Below are 13,232 nucleotides of genomic sequence, written 5' to 3' on the forward strand. Positions count from 1 at the left end.
TAAACATTATATCCTTCATTGAACTATAACATTCTTACCATTGGTCTACTAAACAATTAATAATAACTTATAAAGAAGAGCTTAAATAAGAAGAGAAAACGAACGTATGGAAAACAATCGGACATGTACTATTATAATTTTTTATTACTATTTCTTTTGTTGGTTTTCCAGATGTAATAATTTATTAAATTGATGAAATGTTTTAAGTCAGTGCATGTTACCTCGGTTGGGTTTTTGATGTTTTGGGGTTCTTCAATCGTCGTATTCATTTAATAGGACATATCTGTTTGTTTTCTCTTCTTATTTAAGTAATTCTTGAAACTATATGTATGTATACGTATCAATCTCAACTTCTATTCATATAACTTTTATACGTTTGCACACTCTCTTTATTTGTTTTAGCTTTAATTGGTTCAATAATGGCTGGAGAAAAGGGAGACATACAATAGATTTTGAGCGACATCGACCAGAATGTTACCGATATAAATACTGCGAAAACAAAAATAAAAGAAGGCACGCATTTGCTGGTGCAGGTCATGAATTATATAGTCACTGTTGTTTCGGATCTAAAAGCAAAGGATACTTTGCTTTCTGCAGATGAGGAACAACTTGGAATGGGAAGACGTCAAGAGAGAAGGTAATACGAATGTTATGTAATATAAAACTAAACAAAAAATATTATAAACTTTAAACATTTCAGTGACTTATTTATTTGGAATTCAATTTTATATTATGCTATTATTTTCATATATATACAGTTATAATGCAATTTGTATTTCTAGCATGTTTAAATATTTATTGAAATTCATTGTTTTTTTTAAACCTGTTGGTGCGGCAATGGGTTACAAACAAAAAGAGTTCAAACAGATACTACCAAATGTTCGCAGCAACATTGAAAATCTAAATGATACAAGAGAAAAATGCAACGATATGATTGATGCTTTATTTGAAATCGTGGACAATGTTAAGCTTATCGTTACTGGTCTTAATACACTGGAGTATTCGATTGATCTCAAAAAAGAAGAATCGGAATGCTCTGGTCAGATGACTACAAAACTTGAATCTACATCATTTTTCGAACCTTGATAAATATATAAGGCAATGTACACATGTATTTTGATATTAAAATATATTAAACAAATCTCTGTTCTCGTATAATTTTTTTTTTTTTTTTTTGTTTACTCTTTGAAATTATTTTCCATTGGTTAAACAATAGGATTGCAATATTGTAATACCAATATTTCGATATTTGTTGATACAATCCAAGTTAATATTCTTAAGATTGTACTAGTGATTAACCAAGTATAGGTTGTATAGCAATTACAATAGCTCATAGTTTAGTAATAATATATCAAGGAATATTTTTACAGATACAAACATAAACCACTATGAAACGTAACCCAGTAAACACCATTATTCAACAAAATCCTTGATGACATCAAAAGCTCACCAGATGGATTCACATCAATACGCTTTTCAATATTCTTCTTAAAGTCAATCCTGCTTTGCTGCAACATCTCCACTGAATCACTTGCAAACCACAAGTAGGTAAATTTCCATTGTCGTCCAAAAACATTAGCCCCAATCAAATGAATTTCAACATAACTTTCAACGTCTGGTACTTATAATCGCTCATATTTATATTCTTGAAACTCCCAGACAAACACAGAACAACACTAGCAAACTCGATACCCATGGCTACGTAATCCTACTTATCAACAATTTCACGAACTTAAGCAAATTTCTCTTAGAGATTATCATTCAACACCCCTCAAATGCAAATCGAATCGCCCTTTGGGAAAATTGATATTTCCAAAACAAAAAATCCAGATCTGAACAAAAAAATTTGATGGAAGTACTATAAGAATCAGATCCGTAGACAAACTATAAGTAACAGCAAACTTCAAGGAACGTCTGTGTTTCAATCCTCTTTTACTAGATTTGTCTCTTCCTCTTGCAGAACAAAATTCTCTTAGAAACTGAAATCTTCATCAAGAAATCTGGACTTAAATGCATCACAACATACTTCTCGAGTGTTCAAGAACATGTGTGAGACAATATCAGAAGCTCTATCTCTTTACTTTTCAACTACAACAAGGCTAGATTTTAGCTTGCTGTTGCAATCCAACAATTCTTTCTCCTTTCTTTCAAGAACATCATTTTCTAACTTTGCATTTGAACATGATTTTTCAATCACTGATCATTTATTCCTATGAAACTCCAATTCATTCATAGCTTCTGCCATCTGCTTCTCTAAATCCATTATTTCCTTTGTGATTTTGTCCCTCTAAATAATAAATCTTTTTTTTGTTTCTTTCCAAATCTTCAATGATCTTATCGGAGGCCAGTCATCGCCTTCTGATTTCCAAATAAGCCATAACTCTTTGTGCCGCAAACATGTCAACAACAATAACAATAATATAATTTTTTTTAATAAATTAAAAGTAAATCAAATTCATCAATTTTAAATCACAGAATTCACCTCTTCCGATGTAAGTTCTTCAAGATCTTTTTTAGACATTGTTTTTAACCTATTGGGAGGGGCTGTAACTTGAACTGCCTCATCACACACCTTTATATGCTTGGTTCATCTTATTAGTGGCAGCTCTTATATATCTTCATATTTATCTTCATTTTCGAATGTAGATGGTCCCACAGAAATACCGTCCATCAATTTGGGTGTAGAAGTTGATGTTGAAGCTTTTAAATTTGGGGATTCAATGTCGATATCCACTACAACCAGCGAAAAAAAAAAGTTACATGAGAATCGGTTAATAAACAAATGAAAAGTGGTCATATAAAAAACTGTAATACCTCTTTTGAATTGAAGAATTGAGTATTTCTCCAACATATTGAAAACATCGAATGTTTGTTGATTTTGAATAAACTTCTCTAATGTCTAGATACCAGGTTCCTTCACATCTATTTTACCAAGATTCTGGTGGGGTATTGTAGCTTTTGTCCATTATGTGGGTAGTCCACCCCAACCTTTTTTGCAACCCAACAAAAAATATCTATCACTCCATCCTCGCACTTTATTTGATAATCCTGTTAACAGTACTTGGCCTTTTATACCCTCGATAAAATAAAATGGACTATTCGGCCTCTTTTTCAATGCATAGAAATAGTTAAAAATATAAAACATGGGTAGAATATCGTGCATTAAACATAGACTTTCAAAACTCAAAATTAATCTCCAGGCATTGGGATGGAGCTGAGTGGATGCAACGTTATAACAAATCATGACTTCTTCCACAAACGAAGAGAAAGGAGGCACAAGACCACACTAGAGAAAAATTTCAAAAAAGGTGAAAAACCCAGGAGGGGTCTCCGAATTTATAAAAGATTTAAAACCATCACATGGTAATAGATCAAAATCGTCGGCGATATTGTAATGTTTTCGAAATTGCAAAAGATCGGTACAGGTAACTGTGCTAGGAATTTCTATGTGCGACATTGTCAGACAAAAAAATGAGATATAGATAAAACCCAGTAGGAAAGACTAAAATTACCCACAAATTGTTGGTTGATGCAAGTAAAAACAAAGTTGAACAATTATATGAGTCGATAAAAACAATCAATTTTGAAGTGCAGCTGTGATTACAAAGTCAACGATAAAATGCCCTTATTCCCTAATTTGCCTTTAAAGACGATGAACACGTTAAACGATGATGTTTTAACCAAGCAGAAGATGTCCAACTCCAAATATAATTACACCTGATAAAAATATAATTAATTATGAACTTCATGGTTTCATTATTGTTTTAAAAAAAAAATATAAAGATATATCGAACTATTAATTTCCTAATGATTTATTTTGTAAAATTTAATTTGCTCATTAATGTATTGCTCTTAATAAACTGCAAGTGAGATGAATCTGATCCTATAAATAAATGATGAGGTATAATACAAGGCATTTATAAATAAATATATAAATAGTTATGTAAATTTCAATAGACTCATACATTGTAAATGTTATAGAATATCGTGTTTAACTAGTTATTGATATTAATAACATTGCTATTTATATATATATATATATATATATATATAGAGAGAGAGAGAGAGAGAGAGAGAGAGAGAGAGAGAGAGAGAGAGAGAGACATTCATCTGAATGTTAGACTGATATTATTTTATGTATGATGTGTTTGATCTACTTCAAGGTTTACATTTTCTTTTTTCTTTATATTGTACTGCTTTTGTTTCTTAAATAATTTATGCATAATAATATTTACATCTTTCTTACCATTGTATTCCTCTTACATCTTTAATTTATTGTTTGTTAATGTAGATATATACAGTTGGATGAAACGATTGCTCCTTATAGTTACAATGTGATTCCTATTAAAGGTAATGAATATATTCTTTCTATGAACTATTTTTTCACAATTGTTAAATTGAATATTGATTATGATATCAGATTCAAATAACTCAAGTTTTTTATACAAGTGAATTTGACGATCCTAATTTGTGAAAATATTCATATAAATTCTTGGAAAACCAATAAAGAACAAACTCAAAACTTCATGGTTAATCATAATTTTTCATTAGAATTGTAATCAATTAAGATTTCCATGAGATCAAAATTTAATTGATGAACCATTTATTTATATAGAATTGGCCTGTAGAATTGTGACAAGTTAAGAAGAATACCATAACATAAGTATAATTGTAATAAATGCTAGTATGTTTTTCGTTTTAATGTCAGAGTCGATCATATTCTCAGTTGTCAAACAAACAAATGGATGATATACTTTTGATGGACCATTGCCGAACCAACAACTTATTCATATTTATAATAATAAATGCTTCCTTTGTTCAAAGATCTCTATGTTGCCGAACTATTTTAATGTGTGGCTGTAACAGATGAAGCTCTGTTTCAGTTCAAATCTTGCTGCAAGATCATAATATTCTATGCTATAAAGTTTTAATAAAATATTTGTCCATCCATAAATTTACATAAATAAACTGTAGTAAATCATTTGTTATCAATTTTTGCATACAATTATAAATATCTGGACTCGACAGAGGTGAAAAAAAGAATGCAATTAACACAATATATTTTTTGTTTTGGTCAGGTGCAAGATTATAAAATGGTTCTTACAGATGAAGATGCAGCAGCTATACAGTCATACATTCAGGAATTATATTTGCAAGCGATTGAAAACTATAGATTGGCATATGATTCTGGACAAATAAGTATTGTTGATTTCAGAACAAAAGTATGCAAGGAGAATAGAAAATTGAGAATGTTTATATGGAACAAAAAAAGGCCTAGATTTCCAAAGCGAGTCAGAAAGTCAATCTCCAAAAAGAAAAAAGGTATATTTAATATTAGCACTTCGTATAATTATTATGTAAAAAGTAAACGAGTTCAGTCTATATCTTTGTTCTTTTAGTTATTCATGAACTATAAATCGGTGTTTTGATGTATGAATTTCACAGCAAAATGATCCATAATAAAGTATCCAATAAACGTAACTACCTTATTTATTTTGTTATAGTCATACAAACATTTTGTATATTACATGGTTGAGTAAATCAGTTTTTGTTTTCTTTAATGATATAATTTGTTGTGTAACATAGTCTCAATCATAAAACTTGTGTATCGAAGACAAAGAAAGATCCAAGAATTTCTTTAAATGCTTCTGTAAATATAAATGAGATATTTAATTACTGTTTTTGCTTTTGGTTAAGCTTTTCAATTATATAATTTGTTGCATGGTATAGTATTAATTCTGTTATTATTATTTTGAAATTCAGATGAGAGATCTAAAGAATGGAAACAATGTGTATCAAACACAGAGAAGTGTTCTACAAGTTCTTCAAATGCTTCTGTAAATGTAAATGAGTTACGTGAGGAAAATATAACAGAGAGAATGTCCGTATTAAAAAGAAAGAGAGGTAAAAAATATTATATTAGTGGTTACCTATATTTTTTATATTATGATAACTTAAATTGACTAACTAAATCTATGTTTTTCAAGTGCTTCTCCGTGTGTAGAGCCTGACTCTAATATTTCAATTACTAATGTAGAACAATACAATCGTGAGCCCTGAATCTAACAACATGTTAAACATTCAGTTTGTTATATCTTAAAAACATAATGTTATTTCATTATTTTGTAAAAATAAAGGTGCAGAACTTTGCCGAACAATTTTGACATTGCAAGGGTTGTTGAAAATTGAGATGATTTTTTTTTAGTTATTTTCATTCTCAAGTCAGACAATGAAAAAACAAAAGAAATCTTTATCGAAGACAAATAGAGGTTCAAAATCTCGCTCGACAGAAAGAGGTAACAAGTGTCACATTGTTAGTTATACATATTTAAATGTTAACTCAAGTATTAATATTAGTAAAAAAAATGTCATTCTGAGTTTCTAAATTAACATAACGCGTCAATTACTTTCTAAAAATAACACATTATTTCTTTGCACAGTGGGAAAAGAGTCCTGGAACTTTGGTAAACCATTCTACAAGTGCATTCATTGTGGATCAGTCATGTGGTATGAAGAGCGAACTGTCAAGAACCAAGAGCCAACCATCCCTTTGTTTTCATTATGTTGTATGGATGGCAAAGTTCAGTTGTTGTTATTGAAAGAACCGCCAGAACCATTAAAAAGTTTATTGGATGTGTCTAGTGGTAACAAAAGGATTAGTTTCAGGAGTAAAATAAGAATATAAAATTCATTGTTCTCATTTACATCAATGGGAGGGCATGTTGACAATGAGATGAACCAAAGGGGTGGTCCATACGTTTTCAAACTCTGCAGACAGAATTACCACCAAATAAGATCGTTACTTCCACCTGAAGGAAGGAAACCTCAGTTTGTGCAGCTTTATATTCATGACACAGAGTATGAAACCAGTCATAGATTAAATTCTATACGAGGTGATACAGCCGATGCTACCGTTGATAGGGAATTAGTACAAGAATTGCAATTGATGTTTGATGAGAACAATGAATTTGTTAAAAGTTTTCATTCTGTTAGGAAACATATCCATTGGAATGATATTAGAGCGGTTAAAAATGAAAAGGGAAAAGGATGGAAGACAATACAATTTGCCTATTGAATTTGAAATTGCGGGTTTAATTGTCGGTGATATTGGAATTTCAAAAACTGGAAAAGATGTTATTGTTCATCATTCGAAAAAGGGTCTTCAAAGAACTTTTGACTTGCATCCAAGCTTTATGGCATTAAGTTATCCAATATTATTTTCATATGGAGAAGATGGATACATAATTGACATTAACCATAAAGACTTTCTTGAAAAAAAGTCTTCAAAGAGAAATATGTTAAGCATGAGAGAATATTATGCATTTCGATTGCAGTATAGATTATGTGAAGGGCATACTCTGTTGAAATCAGGTAGATTATTGCAGCAATATACTGTGGATGCATATATGGCTATTGAAGATGAAGGATTTTGTTGGATTAGAAACAATCAGAAAAAATTGAGGAGTGATTTGTACAATGGGCTGATGGATGCCATTTCAAAGGTTGATGTTAATGCACAACATTTAGGGAAATCTGCGTTGCCCCTTCGTCTCACACTAGCAGTCTCCGGTATCGTGTTCAGAATTATCAAGATGCAATGGTGATTTGCAGATGTTATGGATATCCAAATATTTTTCTGACGTTCACCTGTAATCCCAAGTGGCTCGAGATACAATATCTATAGAATTGTATTGGACAATGTGATCAAGAAAGTAGAATAATAGCAGTTTGCAGAGTTTTTGAGATCAAATTGCTTAAGCTAATGCGAGAGATAAAAAAAGGTGAATATTTTGGTGAAACCATGGCAAGTAAGTATTCCAACGAATAATATTTCTACTTTTTTTTACAAATTGTAGTTCGTTGATAATTTATGATATGAAATTATGTTATACCAACTATTGCTGAACACGTTATAATTGTTTCTATCAGTTATCTACACTATCGAGTTCCAAAAGAGAGCCTCTTACATGCTCATATATTGGTTTTTCTACATTCCCAATATAAGAATCCTTTAGCATCCAAAATAGATGAAAATAGTTTCTACTGAAATTCCAAATAAGGAAACTGATGGTGTTGCCTTTGCCTTTGTAGCTGTGGAGAATCACATGATCCAAGGTCCGTGCGATGATGTTAACAAGAATTCACTATGTATGGAAAGAGGAAGATGTAAAAAACATTTTTCGAATAAATTTGTCAATGAAACATCTATGGATGACAACGGATACCTAATGTATAGAAGACAAAATAATGAAGCATTTGTTGAGAAAAAGGGTATCAAACTGGATAACCGTTTTGTTGTTTCTTATAATAGGAATCTTTTGCTTAAGTTTGATGCTCACATAAATATTGAGGTATGTAGTCAACATAGATCAATCAAGTATCTATTCAAGTATGTCAACAAAAGGCCAGACAGAACGAGAGTTTCTATGGAAATTGAAAACAATGGTCAATAGAACAATCAATGCGAGATTTTACAGGACAAAGACGAAATAAAGGCATATCTGGACTGCAAGTATTTACAAAATACATCAAATATAATGTTTTTATATTGTTTGTTGATATTTGTTATAAATAAGATATTAAGTAATTCAATATAAAACATTACAGATATATCTCTTCTATGGAAGCTTGCTGGAGGATATTTAAGTTTGATATGTATTACAAAGAACCAGCTGTTGAAAGATTGCCATTCCACTTAGAGAATGAACAAACAATTATTTTCGATCCAAGTAACTGTTTGGTTCAACTTTTGGAAAGCAAGGTTGTTACACAAATGAAATTGACTAAATGGATGAAGTGTAATCAACGATACCATTCTGTAAGATCATTAACTTATCCTGATTTTTCGAGTGAATGGGTTTGGAAGGATACAAAAAGACAATGGTCCCCACGACAAAAATCAAGGTGTATTTTGCATTTCCAAGTAGTAGTGAGAAATATTATTTGTGAATGCTTCTGAACTTAGTAAGAGGAGCAACATCATTTGAGGATATTCTAACTGTCAACGGAGAAATATTCGTTACATTCAAAGATGCATGTTATGCATTAGGATTGCTCGATGATGATAAAGAGTGGAATGATTGCTTGGATGAAGCATCAACATGGGCTACCGGAAGACAGTTAAGACAACTCTTTGTAACTATTCTTGTATATAATGAAGTGGTGAGTCCAAGAGGCTTCTGGAGAGCAAATGCAGAATGTCTATCTGAAGAAATTTCCTACATTCTTAAATAGAAAATGCGGATGACAGAATTGAGATGCACTGAGGAACAGATTCACAATCATGCATTGTTCGAGATTGATGAGCTCATGAAAAAGGGAGAAAAATCCTTGGCTGATTTCCCTAGAATGCCAATTCCGGACTGTTTTGTTTTTGAGAATTCACAGAATAGATTAATTACCGAAGAATTAGATTATGATATCGACAACATGAAAACAGTGCACAGTAATTTATACAAGGGTCTCAACAATGGCCAGAGACGTGTATATGATTCGATCCTTGATTCCGTCAACAATCAAAGTGGAACACCATTTTTCGTTTACAGACATGGTGGAACAGGCAAAACCTTCCTATGGTCAACAATCATGGCCAAATTAAGATCCGAAGGTAAAATTATACTGGCCGTAGCTACATCAAGAATTGCTACATTGCTGCTATCCAGTGGAAGAATAGCACATTCACGTTTTCAAATTCCTTTAGATATCATTGAGAAAAGTACATGTGATATCAAAAAGGGGGATACAATTGGCAAAACTACTTGCGCAAACAGCTTTGATCATTTGGGATGAAGCACCCATGACAAACAGGTATTGCTTTGAAGCTCTTGACAGAACTTTGAAAGATATTTTGTCTGAAAAAGATCAATCAAACGCAGATAGAATATTTGGAGGCCTCACCATTGCCCTGGGTGGTGATTTCAGATAGATTCTACTAGTTATACCAAAAGGGAAAAAACATGACGTAATACAAGCCTGTTTATCATCATCTTCCCTTTGGAAACATGTAACAGTGTTGACACTTACAGAGAACATGAGGTTGAAGACAAACTTGGTGAACCCAACAGAATTGGATAACTTGAAGGCTTTTGACAAATGGTTACTTAATATCAGATAAGGAAGGGATGTTGTAGAAGATGAAAGTTACATCCAAATACCTAAAGACTTGAAAATCGATCAACATACCAGTCACAAAGAAACGATTATGAATGCTGTTTTTCCCGATTTATCTGCTCAGCTAAATGATATTGATTATATGAGAGAGAGGGAGAGAGAGAGAGAGAGAGAGAGAGAGAGAGAGAGAGAGAGAGAGAGAGAGAGCAATATTGACACCCAAAAATGAGACAGTACATAGATTGAACGACTATATCACCCAGAGTTTGCCAACAGATGGAAAGACGTATTTCAGCTTGGACAACACTTGCAAAGTAGCAGGTATCTCAAACAATGATGACATTCTCTATCCCACCGAATTTCTTAATTCTCTGATGTGTTCCGGCATGCCCAAACATGAATTGCATCTAAAAATTAGCGATCCAATTATGTTGTTGCGTAATTTGAATCAATCTGATGGTCTTTGCAATGGAATCAGATTGATTGTAACCCATTTAGGAAAGTGGTCCATACAAGCAATGATTATCACCGAGTCAAACATTGGAGATATTGTCACAATTCCCAGAATAATAATGTCAAATGCAGATATGAAGTGGCCTTTCAGGTTGAAGAGAAGATAGTTACTTGTGACAGCTAGCTTCTGTATGACAATAAACAAAAGTCAGGGTCAATTACTCAAAACAGTAAGATTGTATATGAACCATCAAGTCTTTACACATGGTCAACTGTACGTGGCACTATCAAAAGCAACTTCAAGACAAGGTATCAAGATTCTGCTAGCCTTGCAAGAAGATGAATCGGCGGAGACATTGACAAATATGGTTTTCAAATAAGTCTTTAACTGTAGGGATTAATATGTTCTATATTATATGAACCACTGTTTATAACAGAAAGGATTGATCCATTGTATATAATATAAGACATTGTTTATGAGAGATTGATGTGAAAAAATAAACATATTTATATGAGTATGAAAAGGTCACATTAAATGTTTAAATAAATACAGTAATATAATTTACTTGATATAAAGATATTTATATGTTTTATATTATTATTGTCAGATATCATGAACACTACATTGAATGTATTATCTGTTATAAATACATATTTTTTACACACGCAACTTATCTATAAACTATCGCGTGACAGGCGTCATCAAGATATTTAACATTAATATTACAATTAAACAATTTAAATATTTACAAAAATAACATTACATAAACTGGAGATTTTGTTTCGCATACACAAAAATTAGCATCAACTGAATACATCCACGTCCATGATAATAACACAATTATAAACACTTGTGAGCCAAATTTTGACAAAATATTGTGAAAATGTTTAACAAACAGTTTAAATATTTACAAAAGTGCCATTAAGTGGACTAGAGAAAGGTACAACAGCATTGCAATCAATATAATCAAAATTAGATGGCATCTCCTCATTTTTCAACACAATTGTCTCTAAAAAACTAGAATCTTCATTTGGGAATCTGTGCTTAAATTCTTTGACACAAGCTTTTCTGGTGGCCAAAAACATTTCTGACACTGAATTATAAGCCTCTTCTTTATATTTCTTAGCTTGTGCAATTAAAGATTTAATCTTATTATTTTCTTCAGACAATTCATAACTTTTCTTTTTAAAGACTTCATTTTGCTGCCGCTCATTTGCAAAAGACTCTTCAACATTTTTAAATGATTCTTGACAGTGTTTCAATTCGGTTTTGACCTTTTCAAACACATCCTTTGATATTTTCAATTGTTCTTTCAATCTACAAGCCTCGGTAATCGCATCTTCATTTTGTTTTGTCAAATCCTCGACCACATCTTCTGAAACAAGCCAACGTTCTCTGATTTCTAAGAAACCTTCATAAGCCTATTTCAAAAACAATGAAACCACCTTAACATTATCATGCCATAAGTATATATTCAAATAATACAGTGAAAAAACATTACCTCTTTCCCTAGACTGAAAGTTTTGCTATCTATATCTTCTTTACAAAGATTTTTCCATTTTTCATTCAGAATTCGTATTTGGACTCGTTGTTGACAAGTTTTCTGCCATTTCACCAATTGATGCAATGGAATTTCTTCTGACTAATTATCTTCTTCTTCAACCAGTTTAACATGGTAGGAACCAGAATCAGATTTCACAGGATTGGAGACTGATGTAGGTAAAACAGAAGTCTGTACAAGCATTAATGATTCTGACTTGGAATCACTACTTGATCTTACTTTATACAGTACTTCATAATCAAGTCTTCGAATAAATTTCATCAAGTTTTTTGGAGCCATTACTATAATCAAAACAAATGACAGTATTACAATATATACTAAACACAACTAGATAATATACCACTGGCATTTCATAACATGGATTCATAAAACAATGATAGTATTACAATATATACTAAACACAATAGGATAATAAACAAAATCGTAACGAGAAAAACACCAACTTCAGTAGTAGATTTACTGACAAGATAATCTGTAACATGACTACCAGAACAACAAATAAACAACCCAAGTAGAACAAACAAAATCGTAATAAAAAACACACCAATTTCAATAGTAAAAAGACCGATAGAATAATCTGCAACACAACTGCCAAAGAAACAAATAAACAATGTGAATACAATAAATTATCAGCACAACTATCTAAGAACAACTTCTTATAACAACAATAACAAATCTCAGAGCTATGTAAGAATAACATGCACTTTAATCAAAGTTAAAATATATGACAAATTAATTAGACCAATGTAAAGTAAAAAACGACATTGTCACTGTAACTAAAGAAAATGTACTTACTTATCTCAGTTTCAGTCAACGATAAAAGATGGATGTAGAAAATGCAACAAACAAACCGGGACAAATGCTCTTAATGCTGAAACTGACAAAGAAAACCCTAAATCTGAAAATTTACTTCAAATAATTAAATATCAACAACATTTTAAATGAAAACGTTTTTCATTACTTACGAATTTTACAAAGCCAAAACCATAGTGCACTGTAAAACTTTAGTATTACCATTTCAGCCGAGCAATATCAGTGCGACTTAATATAAAACTATAAAGGAAGGAAAATGAAATATTCCTTCAAAATCTCACTATCAAATACTTA

The 13,232-nt window shown here is 31.4% G+C and overlaps 1 protein-coding gene across 1 annotated transcript; it reads left to right on the forward strand.

The window, feature by feature from the left end:
- Positions 1-6,709: 6,709 nt before the first annotated feature.
- Positions 6,710-7,604, forward strand: LOC116137545. Its single transcript, XM_031423241.1, has 2 exons — positions 6,710-7,024; positions 7,335-7,604. Exons 1-2 carry the CDS (start codon positions 6,710-6,712, stop codon positions 7,602-7,604), a joined length of 585 nt encoding a protein of 194 aa, XP_031279101.1.
- The last annotated feature ends 5,628 nt before the right edge of the window (positions 7,605-13,232 follow it).

The sequence above is a fragment of the Pistacia vera genome, unplaced genomic scaffold (assembly GCF_008641045.1).
Source record: "Pistacia vera cultivar Batoury unplaced genomic scaffold, PisVer_v2 Contig33, whole genome shotgun sequence".
NCBI classification, from domain to species: Eukaryota; Viridiplantae; Streptophyta; class Magnoliopsida; order Sapindales; family Anacardiaceae; genus Pistacia; species Pistacia vera.